The 25,726-nt window shown below is 42.0% G+C and overlaps 1 protein-coding gene across 1 annotated transcript; it reads right to left on the reverse strand.

Annotated features, from left to right (window-relative positions):
- Window positions 1-7,134: 7,134 nt before the first annotated feature.
- Window positions 7,135-25,390, reverse strand: LOC117487263 (zinc finger protein 253-like). Its single transcript, XM_034135954.1, has 4 exons — window positions 25,383-25,390; window positions 21,110-21,142; window positions 20,601-20,649; window positions 7,135-8,012 (listed from the first exon to the last, which is right to left on the reverse strand). Exons 3-4 carry the CDS (start codon window positions 20,631-20,633, stop codon window positions 7,146-7,148), a joined length of 900 nt encoding a protein of 299 aa, XP_033991845.1. The 5' UTR covers window positions 20,634-20,649; window positions 21,110-21,142; window positions 25,383-25,390; the 3' UTR covers window positions 7,135-7,145.
- Between the last annotated feature and the right edge of the window lie 336 nt (window positions 25,391-25,726).

Below are 25,726 nucleotides of genomic sequence, written 5' to 3' on the forward strand. Positions count from 1 at the left end.
TTTTGCAGCCATCAGCTTAACGTTGACCTTGCAATTGTATATTTAATTCAGTAAATCATAAATGATGGAGAGCCTCTCACTTTCTGAGAAAAACACAGAAACTCTCCAATGGCAAAGAAAAGCCTCTAACAAAAATAAAATATGTATAATGCATTATTTGTGCTTCTCCACCGGCCAACATATACATAGAATACAAAGGCTGTGGTCTCTGTGGACTTAATTATACACATGGTAGCAAATCTTCACTTTGAAATATCTTACCTTATTAATTATTAGACGGTGCAGGTGTGCAACACAGTCTCACGGCATTTCGTGTTATAGTCACGAAGTTAATCTATTGATTCGTGTTCACCAACACGATTTCGCCATTTTTTTCGTGTCACACAGAACGATTTTAAAAGCAATGTAAATAATAACAAATTAGAAGGAAAAACAGATTAAAAAAAATACAGATTTCAGTATTCTGACACAGAACGATTTTAAAGGCTATGTATTTATATTGGTAGTATGTTTCGTGCCTGCACCAAATAATAACAAATTACAAGGAAAAAAAGATGACAAAAAATACAGATTTCAGTATTCTGAGGCTCTTTGTCCCATTTATTTTCCTCGTGGACGGCAAAAACACTCCGACATTATACAATTTAAAATAAAAGGGATAGGGTTAGGCTTAGGGTAAGATATTGAATAAGAACATGTTTTTATGAACCACACAGCTTCTGGTCTTCCAAGACCCGACCGGACAAAAAGACGTGGTGCAGGCATGAAACATACTACCAATAGAAATACATTGCTTTTAGAATCGTTCTGTGTGACATGAAAAAAATGCAAAAATCGTGTTGGTGAACACGAATCAATAGATTAAATTTATTTCGTGACTATAACACGAAATGCCGTGAGACTGGGTTGAGGTGTGTCACATGAAACATTGAAAATCAGTGAATTCATACTAAAATCAAGTCAGTCATTGCCATATTATGTTCTTAAAGCTACACAACCACGCAGATAGCTGTCTGTGTGTCTTGAATTGTATTGTTCTTAAGGGGATATTCCTCTCTCCAGCAATCTACATGTCAGAGAAACATACACACACAAACAGCATTAACAACATGGAATGACAGACAACAGTACACACTCAGGATTATTCAGTGAGGTCTGCTGCTATCAGGCTTTTCCCAAAGCGTGCCCATCAATAACACTGGAAATATTTTACGCCAGGTCCATCGAATATGCCAAGTTTTCAAGGACCGTGATAACAAACAAGTGTGTCACAGAGCAGTGCCAACAACATCATTTGTTTTCTGCAAATTACAACCATGTGCTGTTACTGGTTAGCAATAGGGTGTAAAACCACACCTGATTGGAGGAAACTTTGGGAACACCAGAAGGATAGGGAAGAAAGTTTGGCAGATGCTATTTGCACCCGGGTGTCCGTAGCTAACAATGCTATTTACACCCGGGTGTCCGTAGCTAACAATGCTATTTCACCCAGGTGTCTGTAGCTAACAATGCAATTTACACCCGGGTGTCCGTAGCTAACAATGCAATTTACATCCGGGTGTCCGTAGCTAACAATGCTATTTACACCCGGGTGTCCGTAGCTAACAATGCTATTTCACCCGGGTGTCTGTAGCTAACAATGCAATTTACACCCGGGTGTCCGTAGCTAACAATGCAATTTACATCCGGGTGTCCGTAGCTAACAATGCTATTTACACCCGGGTGTCCGTAGCTAACAATGCTATTTCACCCGGGTGTCTGTAGCTAACAATGCAATTTACATCTGGGTGTCCGTAGCTAACAATGCTATTTACACCCGGGTTACACATTAGATACTGTTTTGGATGTATAGGTATTTATGGGAATGTTTCTTTGATAACTTAATTCCCCTGTGCTAGTAGCTTAGCAATAGGGTGTAAAACCACACCTGATTGGAGGAAACTTTGGGATCACCAGAAGGATAGGGAAAAAAGTTTGGCAGATGCTATTTACACCCGGGTGTCCGTAGCTAACAATGCTATTTACACCCGGGTGTCTGTAGCTAACAATGCTACTGTGAATCATCATTCCATCTCTTAACTCATGGACATATCTATCTATGATCTAAACAAAAAATTAATGAATTAATTAAAAAAAACATAAAATAAATAAAACAAAAATCTATGATCTTTCCTGACCTAATGTTAAATTGTTTTTCCTACCCCAGTTTCCCTCAGAAAGGTAAACAGTGCCTTTCGGGTAGCTCTTACTCCTGTTTCCAGAACACCAACCCCTCTCCCTCTCTGCCTCTAAAACTTCATCCTTTCGTTTTTCTCTTTCAGCTTTATAGATGTCACAATGTAATAAGATATGTTCCACATGTTCTTTAACTCCACAGCTCCTACACTTGTCACTGTCACTTTTCCCCATGACATACAGCGTACCATTCAATGCTGTGTGATCCAGTCTGAGTCTAGCTATCATGATTTCCTCCCTTCTGTTTCTTTCTTTATAAATATTAATTGTCATTGTCTTTTGAACTTTGTGATAGTCTTTGCCTTTCTGGTCTTTCTCCCACCTTTTCTGCCAGATCTCCATCCCTTTCTTCTTAATGACTGCTTTTCCTTCTCCAAGTTAAACTGGTAAAGTTATTTCTTTTTGTAGTGCACTTTTTGCTCATTTATCAGCACACTCGTTCCCTTTCACCCCCTCATGTGCAGGCACCCAGCAGAACTGCAGATCTATACCGCCTCTGTGAAGTCTTAACAGGCTGTGATTCAGTTCTATGAAAATGTCTTCTCTGACAGTTGTTGTTGATTGTATGCTTTGTAATATGGACAATGAATCTGTGCACATCACCACCCTATCTGGTCTGACCTCTTCAACCCACTGTAATCCTATTATTACTGTGTACACTGATAATTGATCAGACGGTCTTTTGGAGATCGATACTTTAAAGTCTGGGATGTATATACCAACCCCAACACACTCTTCCTTGTTCTTAGAACCCTCTGTGTACATTTTGAGGTAATTGTAGTACTTTTCGTTCAGATACATACTCGTTTTAATTCCCACTTCATTTATTTGCCACTCTTTTTTCCTTTCTATGATACTCACATCTATTTTAGCTTCTGGGGAAAGCCATGGGGGAATACTGCTAAATGGGGTTGCTTTGGCAAATGTGATGGTCTCCACTCCATATGCCCTCGTTCTCTCCTTACTCGTCCAGCCAAACCCACGTCCCTGGAACTTTGCATATTCCCAGCAATCCTGTAGTTTTCTGTTTGTGATATTTTCCACTCCACTTCCTTGTAGCCTGACCCAGTATGACAGAGCACGTTTCTCTCTTCTGATCTCCAGAGGTGTCTCTCCTGCTTCTATCAGAACTGCATTGATAGGGGATGACTTTATCGCTCCAATACACAACCGCAATGCTTTATATTGTATTCTATCCATTTTTAAGTTATGTTTTTGCTGCTCCTCCATACAACCAGTCTATTGTGGACCTCATAATTGATCTGTAAATGTCTATTAATGCTTGTTTGTCTGCGCCCCAGTTGCATCCAGCTACAGCTCGCAATACATTTAATACTTTTTAGCATTTTGTTTCCACTTGATTAATATGCATTTTCCATGTATATTTGCTATCAAACCACAGTCCTAGGTATTTTAACTCATTCACCTTTGTCATTGGACGATCATATAGTGTTAGCTGTTGGCCATCAATCTTGTGTTTATTTGTGAATACCATGTAGCATGACTTGCTGTCTGACATTTTGAATCCCCAGTTATATGACCACCTCTCCACTTCTTTAATCGCTCTAGCTATATTCTTCATTACGTATGGGGCATTTCTTCCCCTCATCCAAATAGCCCCATCATCTGCGTATAGAGCCGATTGGATGCATGTGTCTAAGCATGTAAATATATCATTAATCATGATGTTAAATAATATTGGACTGACTGCACTCCCTTGGGGGATACCATTTTCTATTTCTAAACAATTGGAAATATCTGCTCCAACCTTTACTCTAAATGTCCTGTCTGTTAAAAAGGCCCTTACCCAATTGTACATTCTCCCTCCAATACCCATTCTACTCAATTTGATCAGTAATCCCTCCCTCCACATAGAGTCATACGCCTTTTCAATGTCAACGTACACTATTGCCATTATCTCTTTCATTTTCAATGTTTTTCCCACATCATTACTCACTCTTACTAATTCCACATCCAGAGCTGACCTATTATCCTGTCTCTTCTCCTTCACGTTTTCATTCTCTGCTAGTAACTGCTGTTTTTGCTGCCTATGAATATCACTGAGATGCTCCCCACTATGTACTGCTGCAAGTGTCCTTCCTAACATGCCTGCCTTCTCTTTATCTGTCACTGCCATCCTCTCCCCATCAACCAAAGCTGGAATTTTTAATGGATTTCCTTTTCCCACTCATCCGCTTAAACATGGACCAGACATCACCTAATTGTACTCCTCTGCCAATGGTAGAACAATATTCTCTCCATGTTCTCTTTTGTGTATATGGTTGTCCTTCGAGCAGCTGCCCTTTTCCTTTGATACTCTATAACATTATTTTGTGTCATGTTTTTCTTTAATTCTCTAACCTGTTAAACCCCACGGACCCGCCGAAGGGTCCGAAAATGCTACATCTGCTAGCACCAGTGTGATTTCTGAAGTGTCATTTATGAAACTATTAATGTGCCACACCCAGCTGACGGGAAGAAACTCAGCTAACTGACTATACGAAATATCAATCTTGATACAGGGTACTTATATGTTATACTTTGGATTCCTAAAGCTTTTAGGCTACTAACCCATCATTCAAGGGTGGTTTTCACTATAAGTAATGTTTTTTTTTTAGGCGGAGGTAAGAATTTACACTTTTTTACTATGTTCCATCTGAATTCACTCTGACACAGAAACATCTATATTGATTCTGACACTTCTACATCCATCTCACAGATGTAACCTTGTTTTGAGAAAAAATATTATTAATTTAACCCTTTTAGAAGTGAAGTTATAGTCATTTGTTCTGGGCATGTCATTTTCGAGCCTGAAACCTGAAAAACATGCTTGGGGCTTAACAGGCTAAATGCATCGTTTCACTCTTTAATAGCCCTGCTGCATTCCTCATTCCACCATGGCACCACTTTCTTCCTACCCTTGGTTGTTGTTTTGGGTATACTGTTCTCTGCTGCATTTAGTATATGTTGCGTTATTTGGCTTGTAATTACCTCTATGCTTCCCTCTGATGTTAGCAGGTGTACCGACTCCTCACACCATATCCTACATTTCCCCTAATCAGCTTTAGCAAAGCACCACCTGGTTATTACACCTCCTTCCTGTATATATACATTAGTATTCATTTTAGTAAGCACTGGATAATGGTCACTTCCTACAGTGGAGTTATTCAAAACAAACCATTCGCATGTATGAACCAAACAGTTTGACACTAATGTCAGATCCAGGCATGAAACTTTCCCCCTGTGTACATCTACTCTTGTGCCATGTCCATCATTAAGGCATACTAGTGTTCTTTCCTCCAGCATTTCTTCCACTATATTTCCGTTACTGTCTGTATGGTTGCTGCCCCATAGACTGTTGTGTGCATTGAAATCACCACACCAAACTTCCTTCCTATGTTTATTGCCTGCTATTTCTTTAAATATATCAGTGGTTAGATTTGGACATGGGTTGTATAAATTGATTATCCTAATGTTATCTTGTTTTCTAGGGTTGCAGATTTCCACTATAATACAGTCTATATCATCAGGAGATTGCACCTCCCTATATGCCACACCATCTTTGAGAAATGACTGCAGGATCTCAGGTATGCAAAGTGGACAGGTAGGCGAGAAAGGCTTTTTTGAGTCTCAGAGACCAAGGTCCTGTACACTTCGCATACATTGACTGCACGACTTCATGTCTGCGATGTGGACAGTACACCTCAAATACATCACTACACAACCTGTGGTATTTGAAAATAAGGGAATGACATGTTTATAATATGCTGCAAAACACAACAAATATGCAGGATTGCGAGTCTGTTTCTAAGGCCATTTTATTTTTGGTAGTCTGATCATTTTAACAAGAGAATAGAATCAAACTGAAAACATCGTAAATATGTTCTAGATACACGAAGCAGATTAATGAACAGTGAAACTCGCTCATGGACTTTAAGGTGAATACTTTAAGAAAAAGTTTTCCCACTCATTGTAGGAGCCATTTTATGGATGTTGTTGGTGTCTCAGTTTACCTTATTTATATGTATAGTGCAATATTATTTTTGAACACTTGGTGGCGGGGTTTAGCTGCACCGGGTGTATAAAAGGGGTCATAGGTGACAGGAGAGGAAGAGGACACAGGAGGAAGAGCATACCGATTCTACCTGACGGCCAGCCCAGACAGCCCCGGCAGATGCTCATACTACAACTATTGACACAGTGTACTTAAACCTTGGTATGTAAAGCAATAAAACATTCTTCTAAAACTGCAGCAAAAGACCGGAACTTCATATGCTTGTGTCTGCGTCAGGATCACTCTAAACCCTCCTGTGAAGTAATGGCAAAAAGATATAGGACACTGGAACATTTAAATGACCATTACATTAAGTAGAATCGTACTCTATGAGTGAAACTGGACAATATAAGAAACATATCACATTGGATTAAGGATCGTTTTCACCGGACAAACAATTGGATTACTTCACAACCGACACCGTCATCCCGGATCAGCTGGACAACACGCCACAATCAGCTGGAGATTGTCACCACCTGCGCTCATCAAGACGGCGAAAGGAGACGCCGAGAGCCAAGGCTGGGAAAGCGGCCGGGTATGTGCAGCATTAAAACTGGATTGTATATTGGATACATAAGCTGTATTGGACAATGGCTTGGATTTAATGCTGCAATAATGTCAGCTGTTTGAAACAGCGTGCTGTCGGCAGACGGACAGCCAGAAAACAAAACTTAAAGGAACAGTGAACATTATGCCTGTCAATTCTGACGTTACATCAACAGATGGCGCTGTTGGGATGGGATCTGTAATGGGAAAAAAGGATTACCCAACACATGGCCAATAGATGGGAATTGTTTATTGTAAACTGTGAAAAAACAAAATAAGCTTAAATGCGGCTCCTACACTCTAAAAACCACTATGGTTTTTCTCCAGTGTGAACACGAAGATGTGATTTGAGAGTATCTGATCTAGTGAACGTTTTCCCACACTCTTCACACCAGTACGGTTTTTCTCCAGTGTGAATACGGTGATGTGATTTGAGTGCACCTGATGTAGTGAAAGTTGTCCCACACTCTTCACAGCTGTAAGGTTTTTCTCCAGTGTGAACACGAAGATGTGATTTGAGAGTATCTGATCTAGTGAACGTTTTCCCACACTCTTCACACCAGTACGGTTTTTCTCCAGTGTGAATACGGTGATGTGATTTGAGTGCACCTGATGTAGTGAACGTTTTCCCACACTCTTCACACCAGTACGGTTTTTCTCCAGTGTGAACACGAAGATGTGATTCTAGAGCACCTGATGTAGTGAAAGTTGTCCCACACTCTTCACAGCTGTAAGGTTTTTCTCCAGTGTGAACACGAAGATGTGATTTGAGAGCACTTGATTGATTGAAAGTTTTCCCACACTCTTCACAGCTGTACGGTTTTTCTCCAGTGTGAATACGGTGATGTGATTTGAGTGCACCTGATGTAGTGAACGTTTTCCCACACTCTTCACACCAGTACGGTTTTTCTCCAGTGTGAACACGAAGATGTGATTCTAGAGCACCTGATTGATTGAAAGTTTTCCCACACTCTTCACAGCTGTACGGTTTTTCTCCAGTGTGAATATGTTGATGTATTTTGAGAGCACCTGATTGATTGAAAGTTTTCCCACACTCTTCACAGCTATACGGTTTTTCTCCCGTGTGAATACGCAGGTGGCGCCTTAAACTTCCAGATGTTGTAAAGGATTTGTCACATTGCTGACAGCTGTGACGTGTCTCTCTTCCTTTCGGTTTCTAGAACAGACGGACAGAGAAAGAGAGAAAGTCAATCTAAAAAGCATAAATACACAAGTTAACACAATAAAAACTCACTTAATATAAACCTTGAGTTAACAAAATACTACTTTTCAACTGTTTGTGTTTATTATATTTGTATTATATTTGATATAGTAATATTCTAACCACAGTATATAACAGAGGTGGGGGACTCGAGTCACATGACTTGACTCGAGTCGCATATTTTTTTACTTGAGACTTGCTTGACTAACATTGATAAAAGACTCGACTTGACTTTGACTTGGTATTCATGACTTGAGACTTGACTTAGGCTTGAGACAGATGACTCGAAAGGACTTTACTTTTTAAAATAAAAGATTTGCATTTGTTTTTGTATTGTACGAAGCCCCTAGAGGGCAATGAAAGAAAGAAAAAAGAGAGAGAAAGTATCTCGTTCGCAGGAGAAAGTAGGAAGTGGAGCGCACAGGAGACAGCCGTTTCATTGCAGACTGTTATGTTTATGTGGGGAAATACATACATTATTTGAGATATATTTCAAACTCGGACTTCATTTTAGGGACATTTCGGCCAGGAGCACCGGATCGGCAAAACAGGAGAGTCTATGAACCAGTCTGCCTTGACCTATGTATTCATGTCTGTGACTCTCACAGTATCTGCTGCCCACAGCTGTTTTATAGAAGAAAAACCTCCTTCACTTCATGAAATCTCTGCAGCACCAGGAGACAGTAACGTGTAACTCAGCAGAATCTGAGAAGAGCAGCATCAGCTGCAAAGAGCTGTGCCTTCACTGTGTTTACCTTCATTAGAACAGCTAACGAGCGGCCGCAGGCTGCTACGTTTTAACCACACGCACCTGAACTGCCCAATTATTCCCCCTATTACCTGTTTTATTATTTCAGAGCCCCACTCTCCATTGTTGTTAATGTGGAAAATAAAACTCTAGTTTTCATAACCACTGTCTTTTAACTGATTTAAATGCGGAAACTGGGGTTATTCATCAGGATTTCGTAGGACTTGACTTGCTTGACTCTCACCCCAGTAACTTGAGACTTGCACATGTATGACTTACTCCCACCTCTGGTATACAGGAGACAGAGGGAGACGGCATCCTGTCACTGCGAGTCTTAGTATGCTCCGTTCGTCTTGTGTTTTGTTTTTGTTTTTTTTGTCTAATTATTGTCTAAACTTTGTTGTGTCTGTATGAAACGTTATTTTGAGAGACCATGCTTTTGATCCTGTGGATTACATTTGCCTTCTGCAGACCATGTCTGGCCATACAACTTTCCAAGACACACCTGAGTGACAGCACGAACAGGTATGGCGAGGAGCCCCGGCCTCTACGCTGCTACAGCCGCGAGGCTATGCTAGAGCAATGTGATCGGCCTCCTACGAATACACCAAGCCATCTGTGCTCTTCGTTATTGGATGAAATCCCTCGGGAGCCGCTTAGAAACACCAGGTAAAAGAGATGAGGAAGGAGGGGAGGCGTTCAGAATCGCGGAGATTCAGCCGGCCAACAATTCCATCCATCATTCTCACAAACCTGCGCTCATTGAGCAACAACGTGGACACACTAAGGACATACACAAGGTACTGTCATGAATTTCTTGAGGCCTCTTTATTATGTTTCACGGAAAGTTGGCTACAATCTACAATGCCTGAATCTCTCTTTGAAGTACCCGGATTCACCCTTGTTCGAGCAGACAGGGATGCGAACTCGGGGAAAACCAGAGGAGGCGGTATTTGTGTGTATATTAATGATCTGTGGTGCCGATCATACTCAGTAAAATGTAAAACCTGCAATCCCAACGTAGAAATTCTCGGCATGACGTTAAGACCCTTTTATCTGCCGAGAGAATTCGGGTGTATTTTACTGTTTGTTGTTTACGTGCCTCCCAGCGGCAGAAGACACTGTGTTCACGAGCTGCAACTCAGCCACCCCGATGCACCGACAATAGTGCTCGGGGACATGAAGCAATGTCGCCTGGAGACTGTGTTACCTGGGTTCCAGCAGTATGTTAGGGATCACAGCAGGAAAGACAATATCCTGGACAAATGCTTTGTTAATGATAAAGGAGCCTATACGTCTAAATACAGACCACCAATACTGAACTTTGATCATAATGTTGTGAATATGATACCAGTGTATAAGACCAAACTGAAGGGAAGTCAACCAGAAAAGAAAGTAATAAGGACATGGACAAATGAAAGTAGGGAACAGTGGAAAGCCTGTTTTGATTGGACAGATTGGGACATTTTTCAGGAAGGTTCACTAGATGAAATAACTACTGTTACCAAAGACTATATTAACTTCTGTGTTCCCACTAAAGAAATAAAAATCTATCCAAGTAATAAATCATATGTGACTAAGGACATTAAAAAAAAGTTATAAAAACCAGGAAAATAGCTTTCAAAAACAAAGACTATGGAGCACTTAGACAGAGAAATAACTGAAAGTCAAATTGAGGGAATCAAAACTGGCACACAGAGAGCTTTTGGGAAATGCTTTTAAAGCCAAAGACTCCAAAAAAGTGTGGGACACCATGAGAACCATGACCTCTTCAGCTAAACCTATTGTGACGGACAAGACATACTTGATCCATACCAATTTGCCTATAAGCAAGGGGGTGGTACTGTTGCTACTCTGGTTCATATCATTACTAAACATTTAGATAAACGTCACACCTATGCAAGAGCCCTCTTCCTAGACTTCTCAGCAGCATTCAACACAATACAAGCAGACATCTTGGTGTCAAAAACGGCCAAAATGGAAGTAAATCCATACCTGATTTACTGGTATGCCGCTTTCCTCACCAGTAGAGAGCAACTTGTGAATAGAGATGTCCCGATCCGATCACGTGATCGGGGATCGGAGCCGATCACGTGATTTTCAAAAGATCGGAATCGGGAGAAAAAAATCAAGGATCAGATTTTTTTTTTTTTTTTTTTTTTTTTTTTTAATATATTTTTCTTATTTTATTTAATGTTACAAAACAAAAATGACCATGTTCACGTCTTAAAGTCATCCTGAGGCCTTAGTTTTGGTTTAAAATTACACAACATCATGTATGTGTTGCTTCTTTTGGGCTTGTTTTCATAGACCTGGTTGCTTATTTCTCTCAAATCTGGCAACAGAGTGGGCGCAGTGTCTAATAGTAGCAGTAAGCTAACGAGAGGCTACGTTCAGCTGGTGACTCGGGACAGAGAAAATGTCAGGAGTTTGGAAGTATTATAAAATTGAAAGCGAAGGCAGTGTAACAGCCAGATGCAATGTTTGCAAGGCGGAGGTTCCGCGTGGTGGAAAGAACAGAGCTACGTTCAACACGACCAATCTAATACGCCACCTGAGAAACAAACACCAACAACAACACAACGAGTACACAGCGGCCATTCAGGTAACGGCACTGAAACAACCAACACTTTCAGTGTGGATGACCAGCCGTTATCTGTGGTGGAGAACGTGGGGTTTAAGGGACAACTTGAATGCTTTTCTCCTTTTTTTTCTCTTAATGCATTGCATAAAGATCGGATCGGGAAAAATCGGTATCGGCAGATTGTCAAAATCAAATGATCGGAATCGGATCGGGAGCAAAAAAAGGTGATCGGGACATCCCTACTTGTGAAGGTTAACAAATCCCTGTCATCTGCCATCACAACCAATGTAGGGGCCCCCCAGGGCTGCGGAGGCTGTAGCTTCTTTTAGCTTTTTTTGATTACTTTACTGAACTGCTGTCTATAGTGTGTTTTGACTTTGACAGTCTAGTCATTGTTGGTGATTTTAACATCCATGTTGACAACCCCCAGGACAGAGGGGCTAAAGAACTGTTTTGTGTTCTTGATAACTATGAACTGACTCAGCATGTGACGGAGCCCACGCACAATAAGGGGCACACTCTGGACTTAATGATCTCAAAGGGTCTGAATATCTCTGAGGTTGTGGTGACTGATGTTGCACTCTCTGATCATTCCTTTGAGAGCTCTATTTCTGTTCACACAAATGTTCAAAAAGAGGTAACCACAAAGTGATATTTAACTGAAAACACTAGGGAAATGTTTACTCAGAATGTTTCTTCCACACTTGCCCCTGCTAACATCTCAGTAAATGAGCTAGTAGATCATTTTAATTCAAAAATAAAAAATGTTATAGATGCCATTGCTCCAACTAAGATAAAGGAAGTGACTGGTAAGAAAATATCTCCATGGAGAAAGGCCATGACCGTGAGAACAGAAAAAAGAGAGTGTTGAAAAGCTGAACGCAGGTGGAGAAAAACAAATCTCCAGGTTCATTTTGAAATCTATAAAGAGAGACTTGGCTTTTATCATTTGGAATTGTAAATTGCACGACAGTCTTTCTTCTCTGACATCATTGCCAAAAACAAAAACAACGCACGTGCCTTGTTTGCTACCGTCGACAGACTAACAAACCCCCCAGTGTCAGTAGCCTCTGAACTTCTATCCACCAGGGCCTGCAATGACTTTGCCTTTTTCACTGACAACATTCAGAAAATCAGACAAGCAGTCAGTGCCTCTGCATCAGGTACAGCAAATGTGTTGTCCCTGAGTCCAGTTGAAATAAATTCAAACACCATGACACAGTTCCATCAGATTAATGATGAAAACCTAGAGGACATTAAACAACATCTAAAATCCTCCTCCTGCTGCCTTGATATTATTCGAACAGGATTTTTCCAAGATGTTTTTCCTTGCATGGCCTCAGATCTACTTCACATAGTAAACAAGTCTCTTCACTCAGGTGTTTTTCCACAGGCCCTGAAAACTGCAGTCATTAAACCGCTCTTAAAAAATAATAATCTAGATGCTTCAGTAATGAACAATTACAGGCCCATATCAAACCTCCCATTTCTAGGTAAAATCATTGAAAAAGTTGTTTTTCAACAGTTGAGTAATTTCTTGCATTTAAATAACTGTTTGGATGTGTTCCAGTCAGGCATTCGTCCAAACCACAGCACTGAGACTGCTCTTGTAAAGGTCTTCAATGACATCCACTTATGGCGCATTTCCACTGCAGGGCCTCGCACGGCTTAGTACGGTATAGCTAGGCCTTGGTAGGCCAGGCTCACTTTATGCTGCGTTTCCAATACAGTTTAGGAACTGGGGCAGTAACTATAGTAACGCAGTGTAGGCGGAGCCGTAACGTCATCTTCAATGTGAACCACAAAACCAACATCAGCCGTTAGCTGTTAGCCCTCAGAGCTCACAGCTCCTCATATCTGTTCAGAAACTAGACAAAAGTTAAACAAGTACAAACTAGGGATGGGAATTTGAACGCAAATGTATATTCGAATATTCGACCCCCCAAAAAACGGTTAACCGGTTAACCGAAAAGTACATATCCTACAAAAAAAGAAATTGGGTAAAAAAAAAAAAAGAATTCGAAAAAAAATGTTTCAATAACTTTTGGAAATAAATAAATACATGTTCAAATAAGTATTAAGGAGTAGGGAGGAAGAAAAAAGACACGGGACAATGGAAGAAGAGGCACCACTTGAGGGAGCCGGGGCAACTGAAAGTGAAGGGGATGAGGAACAGTCCGAGTCTTATGACGCCATTAAAGCAGCAGTGTTAATGAAGTTTAATGTTACTGAAGAGACTTACAGACAGCGATTCCGGAGCACCATTTTGCCGGTGGGAGAGACTGTAAGAGAAACCTACAACCGTATTAAGGGGCTTTACAAAAGATGGATGAGACCGAGCAGCCGTACTAAGGAGGAGATGGGAGAAACCATCGTTTTGGAGCAGTACCTCCGTGTGCTTCATCCAGACGTCCGCACCTGGGTCAAGGAGCACAATCCCCAGACAGGAGAAGAAGCAGCAGATCTGGCAGAACGGTATGCAGCGGCCCACAGGGAACCTTCAAAGAAAAGAGTGACTGTTGGGAAGCCAAGGTATGGGGAGGGCAAACCTCACAGTTGGCCAGCTGTTGAGAGCATGGACACTGGGGTTGGTAAGAAACCTGCATATGCAAACTTAAAAACAAACTTGATATGTTACTATTGTCAGCAACCTGGACACAAGGCTTCATTGTGTCCAGTAAGAAAGTCTAAGTCGGTTGAGCTGTGTTCAGTACCCCGTGCAGAAAGTGATGACCATGCTAATGTAACTGATAGTGGAATTGTTCCACATAGACATGTGGTAGTTGTCACCGTAAATGGTCAAGCAGTGAAAGCCCTAGCTGACACTGGTAGTTCACAAACCTTGGTGAAGTCCAGCTTACTTGGCAATGCAATAACTGATTGTGATGGCAGTGTAAATATCACCTGTGTTCATGGATGTAAAAAGGATTACCCAACTACGGATGTTACCATTGTGGTTGAAGGACAAGCCTTTGTGCTAACTGTTGGTGTGTTAGAGCACCTAGCTTATGACGTGATCCTTGGGGATGATTTGCCAATCTTAGACCACTTGGTACAGCAAAACTCACTCGCATACTCCTATGTAGCTACGCGCTCTATGGCTAAGGGGTTAGAACCTTTACCAGATGCAGATGATGATTTATGTGAAGGGGGTGGTAAGCTTAAGAAAACAAGGCGGCAGCGCCGTCAAGAGAAAAACAGAAATCACGATAAGGCTAAATGCCCTGAGCATACTCTCCCTGTAACTCCCCTCATCGAGCCCCAATGGCAAATCCCAGATAACTTCAGAGAGAGTCAGGAGAATGACCCATCTCTAAAAACTCTATTTGCAAAAGCATGCAAAGTAGATGGGGATGAAGATGCAACCACAGGGGGGCTGAAAAATCTAATTGGGGATCCCTTCATCATAAAAGACAATCTTTTGTATTTGGCAGACAGAGAGAAACCTAGGCTAGTCATTCCAAAAGAGTTTCGCCAAATAATCCTGCATGTGGGTCATACTGTGCCATGGGCTGGGCATCTGGGACAGGCAAAAACTTATGATCGCATTGCTCAGCGTTTCTATTGGCCAGGATTATACAGAGAGGTAATTGATTACTGTAAAACGTGCGTTGAGTGTCAGGTTGTAGCTCCTAACAAACTTTCAAACAGAGCCCCTCTACAAGCATTACCAATAATGAGTGTACCTTATGAAAGAATAGCCATGGATATAATTGGTCCTCTGCCAAAGAGTAGCAAGGGTCACAGGTTTGCCCTGGTTATTTGTGACTACGCCACCAGATATCCAGATGTCTATCCACTGCGTTCCATGCAGGTCAAACATATAGTGCGGTGTTTGGTAGAGCTATTCTCTAGAGTTGGCATCCCTAAAGAGATCTTAACAGATCAAGGTACAAACTTTATGTCCCATCTGATGAAGTCACTGTACTCACAACTTGGTGTTAAAGGGATCAGAACAACTCCATACCACCCTGAAACTGATGGTCTCGTAGAACGTTTTAATGGTACACTGAAACAAATGTTGAGAAAATGTATTGATGATACTGGCAAAGATTGGGATAAATGGTTGCCGTTCCTTTTGTTTGCATACAGAGAAGTGCCACAGGCTTCAACGGGTTTCTCCCCTTTTGAGTTATTATATGGCAGACAGGTCAGAGGCCCTTTGGACGTGCTGAAGGAGAACTGGGTGGCTGGTGAGGCAGTGGCAACAACAACCAACAGTGTCATCTCCTACATTCTGCAGATGAGAGACAAACTGGACAGTTACAGAGAAACGGTCAAAGAACACATGCATGAAGCTCAACGTAAGCAGAAGGTGTGGTACGACAAACGTGCTCGTGAAAGAGAGCTGAAAGCTGGCCAGAAAGTCTTGATACTGCTCCCGACCGGCCCAAGTAAGTTACTAGCCAAGTGGCAAGGCCCTTATACAGTAACCCGAAAGGCAGGCCCTGTGACCTATGAAATTCTCTGTGCTGATAAAAGAAAGTGCAAACAGTTGTTGCATGTAAACCTTTTAAAAGAATATCATGACAGGAAAAACCAGAAGGCAGGTGGAGAACATGTTCTGATGATCCAAGATGTCCAGCTGGAAGAGGAGGATGTGTGGGAAGCAGAGGGGGCTGACATGGTGCCGCACAGAGAGAAGTGTAAACCCCAGGCCCCTCCGGAGCTTCTGAGTTTGGATCAGTGGCATCAACTGGGTGAGCTTAAACAATCCTTCCCAGCATTGTTCTCAGAAAAACCTGGACGCACTGATGTGATAAAGCATAACATTGTACTGAAGGACACTAAACCTGTTCGCCTGAGGCCTTACAGAATTCCTGAAAGAATGATGGAACCACTGAGAAAGGAGGTACAGTTGATGTTGGACATGGGAGTCATTGAACCATCTAGAAGTGAGTGGTCAAATCCTATAGTGCTTGTTCCTAAGAAAAACACCACTGAACCTCGGTTCTGCTCGGACATGAGGAAGCTGAACAGCATTTCCTGTTTTGATTCGTACCCTATGCCACGGATTGACGAGCTACTGGAGAAGTTGGGGAAAGCTAAGTACATCACAGCTTTAGACCTCTGTAAAGGTTACTGGCAGGTGCCTCTTGAACCAGCCTGCAAAGAGTATACAGCTTTTCAGATTCCAGGAATGGGTTTGTTTCACTACACTGTACTACCCTTTGGTCTTCATGGAGCGCCTGCAACCTTTCAAAGGTTAATGGACCTTGTTCTTAATGATTGCACCAGGTTTGCAGCAGCCTACCTAGATGATGTGGTAATCTACAGTGAATCCTGGGAAGAACATCTGCAGCATCTTAAAGCTGTGTTGGGCAAGATACAGGAAGCCGGGCTAACCCTGAATGCCAACAAGTGTTCCTGGGCTCAAGAGGAGGTAAAATACCTTGGATACCTGGTTGGACGTGGGCAAATACGACCACAAGTTGAGAAGATAAAAGCCATACAGGTAATACCCAGACCCCAGACAAAGAAGCAAGTGAGGTCCTTTTTAGGCCTGGTGGGGTGGTACAGAAGGTTTGTTCCCCACTTTGCTACATTAGCTGCCCCACTTACTGATCTAACAAAAAAATCTCCCACAAAAGTTGTGTGGAATGATGAGTGTGAAAATGCCTTCCAGGCATTAAAGAGGCAGATCTGTCAAGCTCCTGTGTTGCAGAGCCCGGACTTCACAAAACAATTTCTTGTGCAAGTTGATGCCTCTGGTGTTGGACTAGGAGCAGTGCTAGCCCAAGGAGAGCCTGGCGAAGAGAAGCCTATACTGTTCCTGAGTAAGAAGTTGTTTGACCGGGAAAAAAAATACTCTACCGTGGAGAAAGAGGGACTGGCTATAAAGTGGGCTATAGATTCATTGAAGTATTACCTTCTTGGAAGAGAGTTTGTGTTGCAGACAGACCACAAACCGTTGAAGTGGATGCAATCTAAGCAGCATCAGAATGCAAGGATTCTACGTTGGTGCCTAGCCCTCCAGCCATACCACTTCACCATACAGTATTGTCCCGGTAAGAATAACCTAATAGCTGACTATCTTTCTCGCTTGCCTGACCTGTGCAAGCCAGAGGGGGAGGAGGTGTGAAATGTGATGAAGCGCACACACTCCCTCACTAACATTTTGGCTTAACAATTTGTTTGTTAAGAAAGGTAGTACATGTTTCTTCAGAGTTGTCTTTATTTCAGTTAAAGTTATAAAAACAGTTTACATAGAAAAACTAGTAAAGGGCATCTAGATTAATTTGTCAGTCTGTAAAACACACAATCACAAAGTAATCACCATTTCCTTTGTTCAGACCTGGAAGCCATTTTGTGTCACTGCTCAAAGGGGGAGCACGCCTCCAAAGTACTCCTTATGTGTGCCGTATGAGTAGGCGGAGTCTTGGACGTGATTGGTCAGGAAATGAGTGATTTTATGAGTGTCAATTAGGTTCAAAACTATCCGTTTTAAGCAGAACTTGTTGTTTCTGAAGGTACAATGTTTATGTTGATGCAATTATGAATTTACTTAAGCCTTTAGGATTGTATTAAATGTAGACCACAGTGTTTAATTTTGTATTTAACCCTTCAGTCCGCTTTCAGAACCATGACCTGATTGGCCAGGTTGGATTGGGAAGGCGGGCAGTCTCCTATAAATGTGGTTGGGAAGAGAGGGGAGGACATTTTGGTGTTTGTTCCTTGCTGGTGAACGCAGCACCAGGCATGCAGTTTTTGTTTCTGTGGAATAATGTGGAAGGCTGAGAATAAAATGCCTGTCTATTTTTGCAAGAAAACCCTCTTTCCACGTATCGTTCTTTCACCTGCACCTCACTTTGTAACAAGAAACCAAGTCGAATTTGTCAAATTTGTCAAATGTATTGAACTGGTGATCACAGTTTGACAGCTATAGGCCTACAGCTTTCATGTGCGGAGGCGATTCACAATCAGGCCAGCTGTAGAGAAGACCCTCTCAGCTGGAACGGAGGTTGCGGGTATAGCAAGGTATAGTATGTATATATATAAGTTTAATTTGGCATAGTTTGCACTCTACACCGCACTCACTAACCTGGTCGAAATATTTCCACACATTACTCCTTTTTGACGCCATGTCTGTTGTGTAGGACTCTTCTTGAGTGTAAATAATTACCGGACTATGACTGGTAAAATATGTTGAATACCGACAAAACTAAATCTCTCCTGTCAAAATGTCGATGTACTTTGCCGCCACACACGGTTGCCAAGCAGTGCTTATTGTTGTTTAGGCTGGCCACTCATGTGTCGCGAGTGTTGACAGGGGGCGGGGGAGCACGCTCATGAACTGTTAGCGCCGGAACCTCGCAACGGCTGCGGAGCGCATTTGTGCCGCATTTGGGCATAAGATGAGGTTTGAGTCTGCATGATTTTCGTGTAGGCAGGGGCAGCAGCCATATCATTAGCTAGAACTAGCTAGATCTGATGGATTTGGACATAAACGCGAGTGAAGTACCGGACGCGAGAGAGAGAGATCAGCACCTGCAGCTCTGCCCGCTGTGAGGGACCGGTGAGCGGAACAAAACACACCTTTAGACGTCACCTAACACATTTAGCTATGGCACTGTTGTATACATTGAATTATTCAATTTGATAATATGTAATCAACTTAGGCATCCCTACCAAAAAAAAATAAAAAAAATAAAAAAATTAATAAAAAATATTCATAACTCATATTCGAATACCTGAATAATTATTCGATTAATCGTTCCCATCCCTAGTACAAACCACAGACTGTCTGTGTCATGGCGAATACAGTCGCCGGTTTATTTATGTCTGTATAGGCCGTTGTTGTGAGTGTGGACGGTCGGAGCAACGTTAGCTTAGCTGATCTCCATTCAGAAAACACGCATTTTAAAAAGGTGTTTCGCCTGCCGTCTTGTCTGCAGACTTTTCAAAGCATTCATTCATGGTTTTTACTAACCGGTATCAGTATGTTGTTACTTCAGCTCCACCTGTTAGAAATCTGCTCAAAGATTGTTGGTCACCCTGTCAGAGACTTTCTGACTCACAGACCATAATAACCTGAGAGGCTGTCCAACAGCATCATCTGGGACCCAAAGCATGCTCTAACAGAGAATCTGAACTGCTACCATCTAATGGAGATTGAATAAAGTCAGACTGAAGCATCCTTTGTGCTCCAGTCAGTCCTCTCAGTAAACACAGAGCTGAATCCAGATCAGATGCACGCTGAAAGCTCTTTGAGCAGCTCTCACTGATCCTGCTGTTATGTTACATGTTTGTTGTTTGTTTCTCATGTATTGTGTTTGTCTTATGTGTCTATGTTGATGTTACACATGGAGCTGCTGTGATGCAAGTCACATTTCAGACTTGATCTGACAATTAAAGAATCGCATCGTATACAACAACGTTCTAACCTATATCTAACCATATTGTGCATTCATATTGTATATTTCAAAACAGGTTGTGATCTTTCATTTGGGGATAACAGTGTTAGGCATTTGTGAGGTGCAACAACATTAACATGAACCTTTCTATTGGTCGCTTGTTAGCAGACCCTCCACGCGATAGCAGAGCGAACAGGTACAGCAAGCGAGGGATCATTGTCCACTAGTAAATCGATTGCAGATGGCGTCGTGCTCGCGGACGGATAAAAAAATTAAAATAATGAATGGGTCGCGAAATATACTTTGGTGGCCGTTAAACCTGGGCGGCCCAAGTAAAGTCTATGTGTGGGAAACCCTGGACTTGAATTTTGAATTGAGCCGTCCCTTATAGATACTATCTCTTTACGTATTAGTGATGGGAATTCCGGCTCTTTTTAGTGAGTCGGATCATTTGGCTCGGCTCACTAAGAAGAGCCGGCTCTTTCGGCTCCCAAACGGCTCTTCATGTTACCACAGTTTACCAGAGCCTCAATTTCGCCGCTGCGAGGCTCAGGCGCTCGCAGTTCACGCGTGTGCTCCACTAGCACCCCTAAGGCTCGCCGGCAGTACACTTTCCGTCACAGGAACACGCTTTGCTGGCGGTGAAAAGAATCCCACCAGACTCCTTTGCCCCTCCAACAGAGGGATGTCCTTGTCCTTTTTCCTTTTCGTCATTTAAAGCGATAAAAACTCTTTTGGACGCCCTCGGCTCGAGTTCAGGGCGTTCCGAGCTGAATAAGGGCGTCAAATGACGGCAAGACGCCCACCTGGCAGAAACGCTGGAATTAGGAATATATTGTGATGAAGTGCACACTGACCTGAGCTCCAGGGGTCTCTTTGTTCTCCTCCATGCTGCTCCAACTACAGCTGACACAAAACAAGACAACTCAATACAACCGACAGACACAACAAAACTAATCTACAGCTACTTCGTAGGTTCATAGCAGAGGTGAAAAGTAACTAAGTACATTTACTCAAGTACTGTACTTCAGTACTATTTAGAGGTACTTTTACTTTACTTGAGTATTTCCATGTAGTGCTACTTTGTCTGCGACAATAGGAGACAGTAACTAGAGAATGCAATTCCTGAAGAAATTGCTAGTGGGAATGCTTTATGCTGAAAAGCTGACGCTAAACTGCTATGCTGAAATATAATGTGTAAGAAGAAAGTGAAGAATTTAGATTGAAATGATACATGAACACTGGGGGCTTGAATGTGTGATGAGTGAAGAAAAGAAAGTAAAAAGGCTTGGAAAAGCAGCAGAATATTTTAACTGCAAACTTTTGAACTAACTTGTTCATTTCATTTTCGATTGTCTTTACTCACCAATCAACCGCAGATTCTTTGTGTTCTTCTTGTCTATAAGAGGAAGCAAGATGTTAGTCTTACATGTTTTTATTTCTGTAATGATGTGTTGAACAGCAGATACAACTCCCTGTATTTAGCCTTAACTGTCAATAATGTACACAAGCTATTTAATATGTAATACTGCACACTTGAGCCAAATGTGTTAATCAATAATACAACTATTTATCATGTTTAAGTAACAGTTTTCATTAAGCTTTTATCTGTCAAGAAAACCTAAATTAATTGCAAATAAAAAATGTATCCTTATCTAGTTTATTGCTGGCTAGCAGCTGCAACAGTACAATGAACTTGCAGAGACTGTAACGGGCCGTCTCCACAGCAGCGTTAAAAAAATCTTTGAAACGCTTCTGCCCATTCACTTTGAATGGGGGTGACGTCACTTTCCCTCACTTTTCGCCGGAATGCATTGTGGGCAGGCGAGCGGAGATTCTCAGGATTTTCAAGATTCAAAGTTGAACAATGTTCAACTTTTGAAGCTGAGGTGGAAGCGGCAGCTAATCAAATCCCGTGTACGCAAATCTGGCAGTTCAAGCTCTAGCCAATCAAACAGCGTGTATGCTGGGAGAGCCAGACCGCAGGTCATTTCCTCATATTCCAAAAAATGGAGGAGAAATTAGCGGTAGCGAATCAATCACCCGGTGCTTTATGACCAGACCTACCGGGATATAAACCGGAGGAGCCAGGCATGGAGGGAGGTGGCAGAGACAGTGGTATGTTTTCGCCTGTTTTGGGGAGTTTATATCCAGTTTACTTCGGCTTTTTGGCTTCGTATGTCGCGGGCGGGAGATTCATGTGATTGGTTGATCGCAAAAAAATCCCCAAGCCTCAGATACGCCCACCTCCAAGATTTTTTTAACGCTGCTGTGGAGACGGTCCGTAAGAGTTAAATAGGTGATGCAAGTACACTATTAACCTTTGAATTGTAGTGGGGTAGAAGAACAAAGTAGCAAATTATTTAAATAGTTAAGTAAGGTAAAAGTCACTCAATATGGGCTCAGAACAGTCTCATAATACACACATGCACACAGAAGGATTCACACTTGTATTTCATGATCTGCAAAAGGATTCACACTTGTATTTCCGGATCCACACTTGTGTTTTTCAATGCACACACAAATGTGTTCCGTTTCATATACATGTAAATAAAATCCAAATACAGAAAAAAGTTTTACATGTGTATTTGTGTATTTTTGATCCTTACATATTTGTTTTCCGTTTAAAACCTCTGAACCTGCAAACACAAACCGCTTTCTGTGCATGGATCGCTGTGCATTCGTGTGTGGGTTTTTTGAGACTCCCCTGACGGTCACCCGATTCGTACTTGTAATTTTTTCTATCTATAGCCAATCAGATGTCTCCTCAATTCTAAGCCAATCACATGAGCGCGCCCCCACGAGGGTATGATTTCTTGCGTTTATGACGTAGCGCTTCATGTACGCATTTTGCGCTGTCCATGGAGCCTGCCTACAGGCGCTAATCTCAGGACACCTCCACTCTCAGTACATTGCCACTTTCCGAACAAGAAATGCACGCAAATACAAGCTTTTATATTATTAAGGTACAGCGCCACTTCCCGTGGGTGCTAGACAGGGAACTGTCAACGGGGGGAGCCTCGCTGCGGGGAAACGGTGGACCTCTGTTGCCTGTCAAAGCAACTTCAGATGGCCAGTCCGCCCCTGCCGGTACCGAGGTGGGCCGATCGGAGTGGCCCGACCGGCCCACCTCGGTACGTCCCGATGGCCAGTCCGCCACTGCTTCGGCATACAGTATAAGTGTTGCACGGCCAGATACGGCTCGAGAAGCTGACTCAGATGAATGAGGCGAGTAAACAGCTGACAGCCAGCAAGAAACTCGAGCGATTATTCGCATCGCGTCCGGTGTGAACGCACCATTATTACAAGTATTATATAATTATATAATTACTAAATAAAATCGCCACTCTCAGTACAGCGCCACTTTCCGAACAGGTAATGCACGCAAATAAAATATATATATAAATAAAAACATCTTGTATTTTAGTTACACCCGCTATTGATTAATTTTGTCAACATTGGACCTTGACACCGTCCACATAGCTATAGTGAAATAATATAATTGAAAACATTAAGCCTCTTTGATTTAATAATCGGAGCTGAAACCTCTCTGCCATCTCATATAACACACACTTCCTTATTTATCTTTGAATAATAATACCGTAAAAATAAAGACGACTATGCTACGGTCCTGAGATTAGCGCCTGCAGGCTCCATGGACCTGTCAGCTCCGGACAGCGCAAAATGCGTATATGAAGTGCTACGTCATGAACGCAAGAAATCATACCCTCATGTGATTGGCTTAGAATGAAGGAGACATCTGATTGGCTATAGATAGAAAAAATTACAAGTACGAATCGGGTGACCGTCAGGGGAGTCTAAAAAAACCCACACACGAATGCACAGCGATCCATGCACAGAAAGCGGTTTGTGTTTGCAGGTTCAGAGGTTTTAAACGGAAAACAAATATGTGAGGATCAAAAATACATATGTAAAACTTTTTTCTGTATTTGGATTTTATTTACATGTATATGAAACGGAACACATTTGTGTGTGCATTGACAAACACAAGTGTGGATCATGAAATACAAGTGTGAATCCTTTTGCGGATCATGAAATACAAGTGTGAATCCTTCTGTGTGCATGTGTGTATTATGAGACTGTTCTGAGCCCATACTCAATGTTGTACTTAAAGGGGACCTATCATGCAAAATGCACTTGTGTACGTCTTTTATACATGAATATGTGTCCCCGGTGTTCCAGGGAACTCACCAAGTGTCAGAAAACACAACCCTCTCTATTTTCCTCCATACCCAAATCTCTAAAAAAGGGGCTGCAACGGATCTGATACAAACTGATCCAGATTTGAACACTGTCCTGACGTCAGGACGGTGGCGCTACGGCTATTGGGCCAACTCTCCACCTATCAGGGGAATGTGGGGTTGGGCCACGGCCGGCCATTACCGCTCGAAAGCGCTGGAGACGCTGTAGTACATATGCCAGGCCTGTAAGTGGCGCTGTAGTCTGCCACAAAAGCAGCGAAGAAGACTTCCCGCCCATATTACCATGGTTACCCTTCTGTTTATTCTCCGCTGTGGCTTTTTTTCTCCCTCCCCGAGGCAAGCGTTTGCTCCCGCTGCTTTAATTCAATGCAATCCCTCCCCGTCGAGGCAAGCACTGTAATTCTCTCCGGTTAGTCCACCAGCAGATGACAAACACCCACCTCTCCGCCTCTTCCAAGGAACGAGGGGACCGTGCGGCAGAGTTTCAGTTTCAGTTTCTTTCGCGGGTCAAGATGTCCGTTAAAGTTTAAATCTTCCGGAAAAAATTAGAAAAGTGCCGGTCAAAGGTCTTCTTTGTTATTTATTGAGCTTTAAAACAAATGAATAACGACTCTATAGGCCTATAATAATATAATAAAACCATAGACTGTATATATAAATAAAACACGGAGATCTTTTTTTCTCCCCCTCTTGACTTGATCAGAGCACGGCTTCCCTCTCCTGCAGGGGGGTGTGGTCAGCTGCAGCTCACAGAGATCAGCCCCGTAGACAGCAAACAGCACATAGAGCGAAATGAGGCATGGCTAAAATGCATGATCTGTTTGGTATTTTGAAAACAGAAACGTATAAATATACCTTATATAGGTATGGCCCTACAATATATCATTTAAATATAGCATGATAGGTCCACTTTAAGTACAGTGCATGATTAAATATAGTGAATTACTTAACATCACTGCTTGTTCGTCGCTGCTAATACAGGTCCCAAAGATTCATTTTGCATATTTGGAAAGTATGCAAAAAAACACAAAAGTGGCAACAGATAACCCACAAGTACCACTACAACACAAGCACTGCAGCACAAGAGTTACATGTTTAATTAAAGGCTGAAGTTAGCATTAATAACTAGCTGTTAGCATCCTTTGGTAACTAAACAGGAGTAGTCATACTGCAGTTAGCTGCTATAAACAACATGACAAGCGTGGCACTTTTCCCGTTAGCGCAGTGTGCTAACGTTAGCACGTTAGGGCTAAGACTGGATACGCTGCTCAGAAGCTGTATCCTTTAATCTGTAAATTAATATCAGTTCTCACGCCAGTAAACAGTCTATGAACAAACTCAAACGGTGTGTTATACTTTTAAAAAGAGTTCATTTGACACTTTAAAGTTCAGGTGTTTATGGAGATATGAACTTACCTCGCAGGAGTCAGAGCAGAATGATTCTCCCGGGCTTGGTGTGACGCATCTGCTATTATTGATGCGTTCAAGGACACTCAGAAATGCTAAAGTTACCGATGAAGAGCGCTGGAAAAGAGACTAAATTTGAGTATTTTTTGTATTTATGTTATATATATTTGTTTAATAATATAATTTGTTTAACTCCACAGTGTACAAATGTGAGTGGTCAGGATCCATTATCAAAAACACCGTCATGCATAAAGACTGACATGCAGAAACAGCCTTGAACTGCAGTTAAAGCAGCCTGCAATGATGTGTATCTGCAATAAACTACAGTGAAAAACCAGGGATTGACATGAAAT

Source organism: Trematomus bernacchii, unplaced genomic scaffold (genome assembly GCF_902827165.1).
Source record: "Trematomus bernacchii unplaced genomic scaffold, fTreBer1.1, whole genome shotgun sequence".
In the NCBI taxonomy this organism is placed as follows: domain Eukaryota; kingdom Metazoa; phylum Chordata; class Actinopteri; order Perciformes; family Nototheniidae; genus Trematomus; species Trematomus bernacchii.

Bases quoted from the DNA above. Each gene is read 5' to 3' on its own strand.
- LOC117487263 (XM_034135954.1), bottom strand. From the start codon at position 20,633: ATGGAGGAGAACAAAGAGACCCCTGGAGCTCAG. The intron at 8,013-20,600 runs GTCAGTGTGCAC...CGTCTGTTCTAG, and splicing joins AAGAGACCCCTGGAGCTCAG to AAACCGAAAGGAAGAGAGAC.